The sequence below is a fragment of the Zonotrichia leucophrys genome, chromosome 2 (assembly GCF_028769735.1).
Source record: "Zonotrichia leucophrys gambelii isolate GWCS_2022_RI chromosome 2, RI_Zleu_2.0, whole genome shotgun sequence".
NCBI classification, from domain to species: domain Eukaryota; kingdom Metazoa; phylum Chordata; class Aves; order Passeriformes; family Passerellidae; genus Zonotrichia; species Zonotrichia leucophrys.
Genome location: NC_088171.1, coordinates 150615802 through 150630210, shown reverse-complemented (window position 1 = coordinate 150630210; position 14409 = coordinate 150615802). Strand labels below are relative to the sequence as shown.

The 14409-nt window shown below is 41.6% G+C and overlaps 1 protein-coding gene across 7 annotated transcripts in view; it reads left to right on the top strand.

The window, feature by feature from the left end:
• TSNARE1 (t-SNARE domain containing 1) overlaps positions 1-14409 on the top strand; it is a 471893-nt gene that overhangs the window by 149285 nt on the left and 308199 nt on the right. For all 7 annotated transcript variants that reach the window (XM_064703638.1, XM_064703641.1, XM_064703642.1 and 4 more), the window contains 2 exons: positions 5972-6049; positions 13483-13552. In XM_064703638.1, coding sequence (XP_064559708.1) covers positions 5972-6049; positions 13483-13552 — 148 coding nt within the window. The remainder of the gene's footprint in view (positions 1-5971; positions 6050-13482; positions 13553-14409) is intronic.

The following is a 14409-nucleotide window of genomic DNA, read 5'->3' as shown; positions in this document are numbered from 1 at the left end:
TGCAGGTGTTTCATGGCACAAAAGAGGAGTTTGGAGACCAAGTAATTTTCTGTGGGAGTTTCTGTAACCTCAGTTAAAGCTTTCAAAGGAGAGGAGATGCAGGAAATCTGTGACTTTCTTTACCAGACCATAGATAGAATTCTTGGTGGTGCTTTGGTGATAAATCCATGGCAGTTTGGGGTGCTGAGTTGCTTTGCTACAGCCACGTTAGGTATTGTAAATAGAAAGATCAAATTCTTGTCCTGTTTTTCCTTTTTTCCCCCATTTTACCTGAGTTACTTTAATTACAGTTGCTTCTTCTCTGCAACTTTTAGGTTATTTTGAGTTTGCTGCAAAACTGAGTTCAGGGAGGGAATTGACTTCACCTGGCTGCAGAAAAGCCATTAGGAGCTCCAAATTAGTGTGAAATAATTAATAGGAAAGGAAGATTAACGTGGCAAACACGGGTGCTTTTCATTAACATTAAGTGAAAGCATGTTCCTGTAGGTTCCTTTGCCATGAGTGTTTTCCTGGACTTCCAGCAATTCCCTTTTACATTAATTTTATATTAATTTTATCCAGCTCACTCCAGACAGGACCTTATAAGCCTGGTCAGGCATCTTATTTGGCTTGTCCTGAAGAGGAACTGAAATAAATTCCTGCTGGGATTTCTTCTTTCCCTACCAAAGATGCTGGTGGTGGTGCTTGGGTCTGTTTTAGTCCTTGAGTTCTATTTTGCTCTACCACATCCCTCCACTGGCCATTCCTCAGCCAGAGTTGTCTCCTGTAGACAGAATTGTGGTGAATTAAAAATTATAATTGCTCTGAATCGTGGAAAGTGATGCATTCTGAGTGTTCTCTGAAATAGTGGTTGCAAAAATCACGTGTAAGGCTTGCCTGGATTTTTAAGCTTCTCAACCACTCCTTACAATTCCCTAAAGGGAGATTGCAGCCAGGCTGGGGTCTGTCACTTCTCCCAAGTAGGAAATGGTAGAAAAAGAGGAAATTGCCTCAAGATTCATCAGGTGAGGTTTGTATTGGATATTAGGAACAATTTCTTCAATGAAAGGGTCATCAGTCATGGGAACAGGATATCAGGGGAAGTGACTGAGTCAAAATCCCTGGAGATATTTGAAAGATATGTAGATGTGGCACTCAAGGCACACAGTTTGGTTAATGGTTGGATTCAAAGGTTTTTTTCCAGCCTGATTCCATGCTTCAGTTTCCTTTTTTTTCTTTTCTTTCTCCTTTTTTGCATTGATCCAGAGTGTCACAGGTGACACAGAGGTGCGAGAGGCCACCCCTGCCCAGCAGATGGGTGTGAGGTTATGTTGCATGGATGGATTTAAACTTGCTGCAGCCTCACAGATTTTTGTCCAGATTTTTGCAATTTCTGAGCTAAAACTCCACACCCAAGTCACAAATTTCCTCAAGGTCCCACTCACAGCTGAGGTCTCGTGACACACTTTGCTTTGGCAGAGCAGGTATTGAAAAACTCTTTTTTCCATCTCTTTCACTTACCTGGGTGCCTGGGGAGGTTTCAGGCAAACGAAAGAAAAATTAAATAGGCAAATATCAGAAATGCCATTGTTTGCTGCTGCTTTAGGAGCTGGTTGTTGAGGGTTTGAGTGACCTGGTCTGGTGAAAATTGTCCCTGCCCATGGTGGCAGGACCAGATGATATTTAGGGTCCCTTCCAACCCCAAACATTCTGTGATTTCTACGAATAAAAATAAATATAACAGCAATGAATATAGCAGGAAATCAGTATATGCTAGGCAAGGAGGAGGTTGAACTGCTAGCAGAGGAAGTTGGGCTGTCCTGGGATCCAAGGTGATTTTCCTGGAAAAATAATTGGAAACAGTACAATTATTTTTTTTTAAATTATCCATTTAAGGCAGTAAAGGAGAAACCATTTGCATCTGGGATTTTGTAACTCATCCACTGTAAAGCCTTCACAGCCTTGAGGAATCCCAGTGCAAATAAAAGTCATTTTTTCCCAGCTGTGTCCCTGAACTCTGTTTGTGTCAGGGCATGTATTTAATGCATAACATCGCTTATTGCATATCAGAAACCTCCTAATCCTTCTTGGGGAATCATAATATTTAAGTATTCACTTGATGTAATCAAAGATATTTAATTTTTCATCAGACTTCACATCCACTTTACTTCTCAGTCTTGGTTTTTCTTCTTTGGCTTGGTAGCACAGAGGCACTTTTGCTTTGCTTTCTGCTGCTGTTTTTAAATTGTTCTGTTTGTCTGCTTGAGCTGCTGCATCCTCCATGAATAGTTACAACATCTCGGCTTGATGTGTTGGAGCTTGAAATTGGAGTAGTTAAAACTGCCTTCCTTGTTACTATTTTCTTTTCTTTTTGCAAAATAAAAACGAAATAAAAGCCAGAACTGGCAGCATGCTGTGACGTGAAATAAAAAGTCTAGGGGCAGGAAACTGCAAGCCAGATACAGTGCAATCTTCTCAGGAAAAAAACATTCTCCTTGAATTGCATTTTCAAAGTAATTGTTTGGAAATTTTGGACAAAAGTTAAATTTGTTTTGTTGGTTGGGGTTTTTTTTGGGTTTAATTTGCTTTTTTTTTGATGTGAGAGTGATTGTGGGTGCTGTTGGATAGGTGTGGACTGAGAGGCCTTTGAGGAGGAGTTTATAACCTCACAGTCCTCCTCCATTTATATAATTTTGTCTACAATGAATACGTGTAGGCTTAAAAAATGAATTATTTCCATGATTTCAGAGTGCGATCCACATGCATTGTCTCTTTCCCATTAGGGAATTGTGGCACAGGGTGAGAAAATTGATCTTGCACCAACAAATACAAATAAATCTCACCCTCCCAAATTAGCACCTGAATTCTTTGGTAGTTTTTAACTCCATGGGGCAACTCTGGGCTCTCAGTGTTGCTCTGGGTTTTCTTCTCAGTGAAACTGGTTCTTCTCCTTCCTTTTGCAATGTTTGGGATGTTTCATTTTGACTCTTGTTGTGACTCTGGCATTGAAATGACTCCAGAGGCACCTGCTGGAGGCTGGACAGGAGTGTCCCCATGTGGGAGCACACTGGAGTCTGCAGTCTGGATTATTTGGGGATTTAATTCCCAGCTGTGATTCCAGTTGAACTCCCAACCCTTGGTTTGGTTGCTTCATGGTTCATCTGGGGCGTTGTTCATTACCTCAGTGCATGTAGATTCAGAATCACTGGGCCAGGATACAAATCTTTTGAGGCAAATTTATTGTTTATAAGGAAAGAATAAATAAAAAAAAAAAAGTTAAAAAAAATCCCCACCCATCCAAAATGAGTTCTATCCCAAAATGTGCAGACCAGATTTCTCTGGAACATGTTAGCACCCTAAAAATCCAATTAAAAACTCCTAAAATGGGGGTAATCACAGTCTGTAAAGACCTAAAGATCTTTTCCTGTGCTGCTTTTTCACCAGGGATTTAATGCGAGTTTGTTAGTAACAAGTGAAACTCCTGTGGGACAGGAGAGCCCACACTAATTTCTGTTTTTCTGCAGCCTCCTCTATAGAACTGTCACAGACACATTTTCATGAAAAATCCTTTTCTTATGATTTTTTTCTCCTGAGAAGCTGAGAGGCCTCAGGAACAAAATGTAAACAATGATTATCTGCTGCTGTGGAATGCAAGAGGTGCATCTGTGATTGGTCCATGTTGGTTGTTTCTAATTAATGGCCAATCACAGTCAGCTGGCTTGGACTCTGTCTGAGACACAAACCTTTGTTATCATTCCTTCCTGTTCTATTCCTAGCTAGCTTTCTGATGAAATAATTTCTTCTATTCTCTTAGTATAGTTTTAATGTAATATATATCATAAAATAATAAATCAAGCCTTCTGAAACATGGAGTCAGATCCTCATCTCTTCCCTCATCCTCGGATCCCTGTGAACCCGGTCACAATAGAACAAAGGAAAGGAGTGTCTGGGACAGCTGATTTAGGAGAAATTGCAGGAAGAGAAGAGTGGGAAAATCTCCAGCAATGAGGCCCTGTGCATTTGGATTAAACAGCATTTAATACCCTGGATTTGTGTCATGCTGACAGGCTGATCCATGACTTTATTTACAGCTGTTACGGGGCTGAGCCATTTCAGTGAGTGCAAGGAGCAGAGGAAATTCTGCTCTCTGGACATGCAGCTGCTCCTCCAGCACTGGGAGATGCATTCTCAGCCCTAACCTGAGCTGTGCACCCAGCAGGCTTCTCCTTTTGCCCAGTTTTCCTCATCTTTGCCTTGCTCCATCATTATCTTTCTGCTCTGCCAAGTGCAGGTTGGGTGTGTGGTGCTTTAGCAGCTTAGGGAAATTTGGTGAAGGGATGCAGAGTAAATCAGAATTCCAGTCTGCTGACTTAAATAAATGAATCTCAGCTCCTGTTTGAGCCTGAGACGCTTCACCTCAGAGGAGCAGCTGGGTGATAACAGGGGCTGTTGGGCTCTGTTGGGTGGACAAGCCCTGGGGTTCTTCAGGATGTGACCAAAGTTTCTGGGAAACCCACAAAAGCTGACACAGGTGGGAGGGGCAGAATAAAAAAAAATCATCTGGAAAGCTGCTGACGTGAAACTGGTGACAAAGACATTATTACAAATGAGTGTTTCTCTGGTGACTGTGATCAATCAAAATTGAAATGCCTGGTTAAAGCTTATTTGTGTGTTGTATGCTTGCTCTGTGAGATGGACTTAATACAGCATAATTAATGATTTTAAGATGAAGGAAGGTGGATTTAGGTTGGATATTGGGAAGAAATTCTTCCCTGTGAGGGTCTGGAAGTCCTGGCACAGGTTGCCCAGAGAAGCTGTGGATGCTCCATCCCTGGAAGTGTCCAAGGTCAGGTTGGATGGGGTTTGGAGCATCCTGGGATAGTGGGAGGTGTCCCTGCCCATGGCAGGGGATGGAATTGGATGATTTTTAAGATCTCCTCCAACCGAAAATATTCTGTGATTCTCTAGTATAGCTCAGTCCAGCATCACATGACTCTTTCTCTGGGGGTGATGAAACTGTGGAGAAGTTGGGGACAGTTTCAGGGATTTTAAAGTTGGGAAATGAAGCAAAAAAACCCAGACCAAACCAAAAAAAAAAAAAAAGAAACAAAAAAACACATACAAACAAAAACATCCTATATAAACATCCTATATAAACAAAACAACAACAACAACAACAAAAACCTCAAAACCAAACAAAGAAAAAACGCCAAAAAACAACAACAAAAATAAAAAACCCCCACCCAACCAAAAAAAACTCCACTCCACCTTCCACCAAACCTGAAATCCCAAAATATTCAAACCCTCACTTCAGTGTTCTCCTGGTAGGGCAGATTTGAATACCTTGGCTAAAGTGAGGACCTTGGGAATGAAGTTGCGAGAATTTTTCTGTGCACCAGCAGTAAAAATTCCTGGCACTGATACATTGTCCCTTGCATTTGAGCTATCAGGAAGGAATGGTAAGAAGAGAAACCTCTCTTGGGGGTTAGGAGAGGAATCCCACTGAGCTCCCAGTTCCCTCCTGCCCCAAAAGCTTTGACCCCACAGAGCAGGTATCCTCTGCTCACTGCCTTTTCCACAGCAGGACCTGCTGTGGGCTCTCCTGCTCTGGAAAGTGCTGGGTAGCCATCACTTGGCATTGGGGCTTCTCATTCACTCGTGGTTCTGATACTCCCACTTGATAAATGAGGATTTATGGAATTATTTGTATTCAGGTTGCTGATAATCCCTACAAATGCCATCTCAGTCCATGTGGGCTATATCCACTGTGTTGCAGCAGCATCTTCACTTCCTGGTGGTGCTGGATTTGTCTGTCCTGTGCAAGTTCCACCACCAGGCCCTGTGTAAAGCAGCATCAGTCCACCCTACCTGGGCTAAATTTCTGCAGCAAGCAGGAATCTACATCCCTTTTCAAACCACCATCCCCCTTCTCAAAGTGATTGGTGGTGTCCAGTATTAACACTTCATTTTTTCTCTGTTTTTCTCTTTGCAGCCACCCAGATTGATCCCAGTGAGCTGCAGGAACTTTTTCAGGAGACTTCAGCCAATGTCTTCCGAATCAATTCCAATGGTGAGTAAAATCAGAGCTTTCCTGGTGCCTTCTGTGCTGTCCTGCTGATGATTCCTGTGCATGGCCACAGCCCCTGGCAGCTCCTCTTGTCAGGGAGCAAATATTAATGCAGCTTTTCTGCTGCTGCATCTCACGAGCAGCAGCACATGTCCAACACACAGCTCCTTAAAAGATGTAAAAATATTCCACCATATGTTCCATCCAACAGGCACAGATACATTCCAATCCTTGCTGAGACCACATCCTTTTTTTTTTTTCTATTTTTAATTGTGTCATCTGTTACAATAGAGAGCTGAGAGCTCAGAAAGGTGGAACAAGCGAGGCTCATTTTCAAATATGTTGCAGCACTGCTGTGCTCAGAGCCTGTCACATGAGCTTGCAAAACATATATCTCCCTTAGAAAAACACCAAAATTCTGCTGTTCTTCAGTCTCTAGGTTGGGCAGGGGTATCTCCCCAGCTCCTAGAGATGCAGAGTCCTCCCTCCTTTGAAACAAGCTCTGGCTCATCAGTTTTGGTGGGTTAGGCTGGAGGAATTTATCTTGCAGACAGATATAAACTGAAATTGCTGGGTGGAAGGTAATGCCATTGTACCCCAGTTCTAAAACATGCCAGTGTCAGGCTGGGATCTGAAATTACCAGTGCTGATTTTACAATAGACCTGGAAATTGCTTTGGAATCATCTGGACAGCCTCTGTTTCTGTTCTTTCTGTGTCTTGGGTGACAGACAGGCCTGACCTAGGTGTAGGGAAGGGATTTTAGTGCCTCCTTATTTGTGTAATTCTCCCCTAGTGTGTCCTAGGGGTGAAGCCCTGGTTGTTGTAGCAAAGGATCCTTCTTAGAACAGGGATGTTCTAAGAATTAAAAACTTCTAAAATGTAGTTGTCTCCACTTTTGATGAGTTGTGTGTGCTTCATCTGCCAGGAAAATTCAAGCACCAATTTTTCTATGACTACAAGGGATTGGTGACCCTTGAATTGGTGACACACATCCCATGTAAAAAAGGGATTATGTGGGAGCTTGAACCTCCCAGCTGTGATACTTGGCTTTCAGGTGGGTGAATAACCACACCATAAAATACAGAATCACCTGCATTAGCACCAATTTTAGCTGCTCCAGCACCAATAGTTTTAATTTGACAATGCCAGTGATGAGTGGTAGTAGCACTTCTGCTTCCAAACTGAAGGCTCAGACTGAATTTGTGCAGCCTTCTCATGAGTGTGTGTGTTGTTCCTGTTCAAACTGGTCAGATTAGGGCTGACTTGATGTGCCCCTGTGCTTCCAGCACAACTCCCTCCACAGTGGAGTTTTATCCTGAGAAAACCTAAAGGTGAATGGCACATCACTTTTGAAATACCGCGACCCAATTTCTGTTTTAATTCATTGTTAGAATTGCCTTAACCCCTTCAATTCGTGTTTGACAGCCACTGTTGTTGTTATTTCCCCTCTTGAGATGGTGATGATGTATTTCTCTTAAGAGTTGCCTGAACTGAGTGCTCTGTGAAGCAGATAATGACAATACCTGCACTTATAACTATTTTTCAAAAATGGAGAGGGTGCAAAGAAAAGCCAAAACTGTTTGATGTCTAAAACTCAGACTTTAAAATTTGTGCCATCCAAATTTCTGTTTGAGACATCCAAGAGGACTCAATCATGGTGTGCAAGTACCTCTCTAGGAAGAAAGATATCAAATAGATAACAAGGGGCTCCTTAATCTATTGTTCTCACATAGGAGGAGATCAGGAGATAAGAGTTAAAGCTAGATAAATACAATTCTTCTGTATTAGGATAACCAGCCATTAGAACTGCTTGTGGAGGGGGCTTGATGGATTTGGCTTTGCCGGGAACCTTTAAATCAAGATTCAAATGTCTTTTTTATAAGATATACTTTAGTCCAGCTGCAGTCCCCAGTCTTGATGGGGAGTGATGGGACAAAATTTTATGGGAGGAAATCAGGTTGGATATTCAGAATTGCTCTCTCTATGGCTTTTAAAATCTATGAATCAATGAATCTATAATACCTTTTAAAGTGCTTTCAGGCAGAGGAAATGTCCATAAGATACTTTACTGTTGTTGCTCTGTTCACTACCCATATTTTTTTTTTGTCTGACAAAATCAGCTTCATTCAGTTTATTTTTTATAGTCTCTCCCCCAAAAAGTGGGGAGATTTTCAGGAGAAATCTGTTGAGTGTAGTGCTGAGATTTGGCAGAGCTAATTCACTTTAGGTAAAGAACTTTTTAGGCTTAGAAAATGGGGAAGAATGCCCATGATTCTTCCTGTAGTATAAAGTTCCTTCAGAAAACTCAGGAAGCTCTGGCTTGGAGCATGGAAAATAAGTCAGTGATGTTGTTTGTGGCTGAGCAAGGAACAGGCAGCTACATTCCAGATGCTCACCAGGTGATGGGGTTACTCCTTTTGTGCTGGGCATGGTGTGCTGAACATCCTACAAATTGCATAAATCCTATCACAACTCCTCTTTCTCTCCTTTTCCTGGCTTGCTGCAGCCTCCCTGGGTTTTTTGAGGTTCCCTGTTGTGTTTGGAGATCTAAGTGTGCTCCTGAAATGTTCTTGTCCCTTTTGGGGTGCTGAAGATCATAGAGTTGTGGAGTCATACAATCGTTAAGGTTGGAAAAGATCTCCAAAAACTCCAAGTCCAAGCTTTGACTGAATGCCACCAAGGCCACTAAACCTTGGGAAGTGCCTTTTCAGTTTATTTTTGAACATTCCCAGGAATTGTGAATTCACCCCTTCCCTGGCCAGGCTGTTCCAAGCTGGCAGGAGCTGGCCATGTTATGATTTTGTTGTTTAGATTTTAAAAATCCCAGGTTTGAGGCCAATCTCAGCAATACCTTTTATGTCTTTGGGGAATGACTTTTTTTAATGAAACAAGGAGTCAACTTTGTACCAGGATTTTAAAGCACCATTGAATTTTATTGAGTAACACTGCAGAAGTAATAAACACAGTGTGCTTTGTCCCTCTTTGCTGTCCTTATTCTTTTTACAGAATTCTGAGCCTTTGGGGTGATTTAAATTCTTCTTGGGCCCTTCAGGACTTGCTTCCTGACCAAGGGGGATTTTACAGCTCTGAGTTGATTGTGATTATTCTCACCTATAAATGCTTCCTGCTCCCTTTTTCTGCCATGAAAATGGAAATCTTCCTCATTTGTTGAATAAAAATTTTAGCCAGGACAGCTAGTTCTTTTTATATGCTACTGGATCACTCTCCTGCCAGGTCGTGAGCTTATAGACTTTTTTTAATGCCATCTATTATGGAAGTATGAAAGGGTAGAGGGAGATTTTTCCTAAGTTTTGCACCTGCTTTCTTTCTCTTAATCTTTTGGGGCTGTCCCTGCTGAAAATAAGGAAGGTTCATTGAATCATAGAATAGTTTGGGTTGGAGGAGACCTTAAAGGTCATTTTGTTCCAACCTCCTGCTGTGGGCAGGGACACCTTCCAGTAGACCAGGTTGTCACATAGTGCCTTGACTTTTGCAACTTTCATATTTGGGGATTTTTTTTTTTGTTAAGTTGATCTTCCTATCAGCACACAAAAAGGAATTCAAATATTGGCTGAATTTGTCTCATTTATGGCTTTATTTTTTATCTATACTTTTATCTAGACCTTTTTTTTTTTTTTTTTTCCATGTGCAGCTTTTAGCTGCCTCTTAGTAAGTATCTTATAAGTAAGTACAATAAATAACACTCCTAAATGGAGTTGCTCTGGTGCATCTTGCCTGGTCAGTGGAGGATATCCTGGAGGAATCAGGCCTGTGCTGGCCAGATGGAGAACCTGAACTCTCTAATGGCTTTCTTGCCTCTCTAATTCCTGCTCCTCACTCTTTAATGACTGCCCATAACTGGTTGGTGCCATGTGCAGTCCCATTACCTTGATCTTAAAGGCTGAGCAAAGGATTTTCCTGGATCCTTCAGGTGTGATAGAGTCTCCATTGCCATCTCAGGATGGTTCCTCATCCCCCATTGATCTGAGGATTGCAATGGCACAGACAACTGGGAGCCAAGCTCTCCGTGTAGTAAATCAGTGCAGCTCCAACGTGTGCCTCATTCTGGAGCACTTGGGCGTGCCTTTTAATGACAAAAGAACAAGACTTTTAAAATAAGATTCCTATGTGATGGTGTTCACAGGGGTCTTAGGATGAGGGAAGAGACGTAGATCTGACTCCATGTTTCAGAAGGCTTGATTTATTATTTTATTATATATATTACATTAAAACTATACTAAAGAATAGAAGGAAAGGTTTCATCTCAGAAGGCTAGCTAAGCTAAGAATAGAAAAGAAAAGAATGATAACAAAGGCAGCTGCCTCAGACTTTCTGTCTGAGTCAGCTCTGCTGTGATTGGCCATTAATTAGAAACAACCACATGAGACCAATCACAGATCCACCTGTTGCATTCCACAGCAGCAGATAACCATTGTTTACATTTTGTTCCTGAAGCCTCTCAGCTTCTCAGGAGAAAAAATCTTAAAGAAAGATTTTTAATGTAAAGATGTCTGCGACATTCCTGTTTTAAGAATGGCTTCACACATCCCTCCAGCTGAGCTTGATGTTTTGCTCCTCTGGTCAAATTACTGCTCACATGACCAGAACTGGTACATTGAGAGAGATTTTCCACATCCAGCACAAGAGCTGCATAGATTTTGATAAATTCATTCTTGGTCAAAGCAAGTTAGATTTAGCCCAGAGTAGCTCAGATTTAATTATAGAAGCATAGAATGGTTTGAGTTGGAAAGGACCTGAAAGATCACTTGGTTCCAACACCCTGCCATGGGCAAGGACATCCTCCCTCCACTATCCCAGGTTGCTCCAAGCCCCATCCAACCTGGCCTTGGACACTTCCAGGGATGGAGCAGCCACAGCTGCTCTGGAAAATCTCTGCCAGGGCCTCCCCACCCTCACAGGGAAATTCAATTTCTTTCTAATATACAGTCTGAACCTGTAAATCATCTCCCTCTTGTCCTATCACTTCATGCCCTTGTCCAGAGTTCCTCTCCCGTTCTCTTGGAGCCCCTTTAGGCACTGGAAGGTGCTCTAAGTCCTCTCTGGAGCCTTCTCTTCTCTGATTAATCCCAGCTGTCCCAGCCTGGCTTCAGAGCAGAGCTGCTCCAGCCCTGTGATCATCTCTATGGCCACCTGGATTTTCTTCAACAGGTCATCATCCTTCTTGGATGGGGGCTCCAGAGCTGGATGCAGTGAGGGAAGAGATTGGAGGGGGAGAATCACCTCCACTGAGCTTCTGGCCACTCTTTTGATGCAGCCCAGGATTCTTTTGGCTTTCCTGAGATTTAGGAAAGTCACGTTGGAGTTTTAGTCCTGCTGTTTTCCAATTAAGGGCTATATCAAATTATAACCTTTGGCTCCTCCAGTGTGCATATCTTGTCATTCTGGGACAACTGACATTTATTGAGTTGTCTGAATACTGTGTTTGAATTGGAATATTAGGTAAAATTATTGGATAAGACCTTAATCACAGATCACTTTCTCATCTAACTGATGAATGCTTTCCTCACCTCTCGCATTCATATCTCATATTCTTTTCACCTTTTTGTAGGTTTTCCAAAATGCTGAACAAATCTGACAGCTCCTGGATTTGCCTCAGTGTAAAATGGCTTGAGTGTGAAGTCTTGAAGTGTTTTGTTCAGGAGCAAAACTGCTTCCCACTCCAGTCTTCTCCCAAGCAGTGGCAGTAAAACTCACTTTGAATTGTCTTTATTTTTGCAGGTCAGGTTAGAAAGGTTCATGGAGGCTGTAGCTGCTGGTTTTGTTCCGGAATTGCACACATGCCATTAACTTGTTCTTACAAATTCAGTGTCCACACAAGTTGTTTATTTACCTTGGCTTGCTGTCCATTCTCCAAGGACCACACTCTGCTTTGTTCCAACGGGTTCATGGGCCAAAAAGTATTTTTAGTAGATGCAAAATTTTGTATTTGAACTGTACAGCTTGTGGATTCCAAGGGAAATTGATTTGTTAGGATTGTGGAGAGGGAAAGAGGGAATTATAGTATTCATGAGATCTCTGCAGGGTCAGTGGTGTCCTTCTACAGAAGCAAATGGTTATTAGTGAAAACTTCCAATTTATTCTGTAGAACACTGTGCTTCCAGCAAAGAAAAATAATTATTACCTCAGTTACAGACAATTCCTTGAGGCTTTATCTTACTGAATCTCCAAGCTCTGCAGTAAAATCTGTTATTGAGAACTAGCATTGATGGAAATATGTGGTGGTATTCAAAGTTTTTTTGAATATTCATGTAGTTCAGGCACATTAGTTACTTTTTATGCTGTTTAGTGACTTTTGGTGTCAAGCCAGCAGAGCCCAAAAGAGAAGAGAGGATTTTGTCTGACAGTGGAAATATAATTAAGTGACTTTTTCAAAATTACAGGCCAAGTCCAAGTCTGCAGAGTCATTAAAACAGAGGATTTCTTAAATTTCTGCAGAAATAATTGAACCATGTTTTTAATCTGTTCTTCTTTCTATCCTTAAATATTGAAGCGTGACTGATAACGGGTTATGGGTTTTTACAACTGGAAATATCCTGAAAGAAATCCCACATGTAAATATCAAGAATGTAATTTATTTAACATTTTCCATTGTGGGAAATCGTGAAGTGCTTTGCTTGCTGGCTGTGCTAAGTCCAAAAGTAGTGACCTGTTGTTAATTTGAAAGTGAATTGAGACAGTGAAATTAAAGGATAGAAAAAGACAACAGTATTCCTAGATTTCTGCTTTTTTTATACACATGCATATATATATAGATATTTCTTAAATCTGAAGTAATTGAAAATTACAAAGCAAACCATGTTTTCACCTTCCAACTGCTTTTAGAGTATTCTCTTCTTCTGATGAAAAACCCCAAGAAGTTGTTGAGCACAAGCACAGGAGATAATCACATCTCCATATTTTCTGAGCCAAAAGATAGAAAGCATTTTGAGTTTAAGCATCTTGAACGAGGAGATGGAAGATACCAGAGTAGACATCAGTGTTCTGCCTCTTAATTATAATTCAGAGCAATAAACAGTTCTTATGCAATTTCTTGCCTCTTCACCAGGGGCACATTTCCAGCTGGAAATGCTCAGTGCACAATTCTGTGTCACCTCAAGGCTGGAAGAGTCAGAGATCTGTGCAAGGTCCATGGAACTGAGGTTTTCCTGACAAGGGATCATATTCCATCATGTCATGGCAAGTTTTACATGGATTCACCATTCAGGCTTCCAAAGAACTCAATTTATCATTCTGTGGCAGTGGCCACCGGTAGATGTTGTCCCTTTTCTCTCATAGCTTGCTTGTTCAAGTACTTAATTGTATTTAAAAAAAAAAAAAAATTAAAAGGCAAACATCTGAACTAAGATCCAGTATATTTTTCTCTCTCTGAAAAGGTGTGCTGTTTCTTTATCTTTTCTTTCTCTGCTGTTGACAGTGACCTCTCTGGAGAGAAGTCTTCGATCCCTGGGGACCTCAAACGATACTCAAGAGCTGCAGGATGGACTGTGAGTTTATTTTAAATTGTTGCAGTTCTTTCTTTGTCCCAGCCTTTTCATTTTTTTCCCCTCATCTATCCTCACCTTTTCTTCCATCCTTTTATTATAGCTGGACACCCTTTTGTCAGGATTGCTTTGGTTCTTTCCGTTCCTGTTGGTGATTAATGGCGGTAGGATGTGTATTGATCGTGTAAAGCTTTGCTTGTGCTGGTTTCATGTGGCAGAGAATGGTGTGGAAATAACACAGAAAAGATGGCCCACGGTGAAAGAGGGCATTCTGGTGGGTCTTGGAGTGTTATTTTTCTGTTGTTTGGTGCTTTTTTTGTTGTTGGGGGCTGTGGTTGTTTATTTTTAAAGTGAAGCTGGAGTAGGAAACTGTGCTGGTTTGGGCTGGGATGGAGATAATTTTCTTCACAGTAGCCAGTATGAGGCTGTGGTTTGGATTTGTAATGAAAGCAGTGTTGATAATGCAGGGATATTTTAGTTACTGCTGAGCAGTTCTTACACAGAGTCAAGTCCTTTCCTGCTTCTCACCCACCCCATCAACAAATAAGGAGTGATTGAGCAGCTGTGGGAGGTTAGCTGCTGGCTGGAGTTAAACCAAAACAGATGTTTCTGTAGCTTTTTCTTGTTCCTTTTCTTTTACCCACCAGTTCTACTTGGCCAAGGTCCATGGACTCAAAAGGAAAGAGAAAAGAGACTTGTGACAGAGGCATGTAGTGATATAACAGGGAGGAATGGCTTCAAAGTGACAGACAGTAGATGTAGATTGGATATTAGGAATAAATTCTTCCCTATGAAGGTGGTGAGGCCCTGGCACAGGTTTCCTAGAGAGGCTGTGGATGCCCCATCCCTGGAAGTGCCCA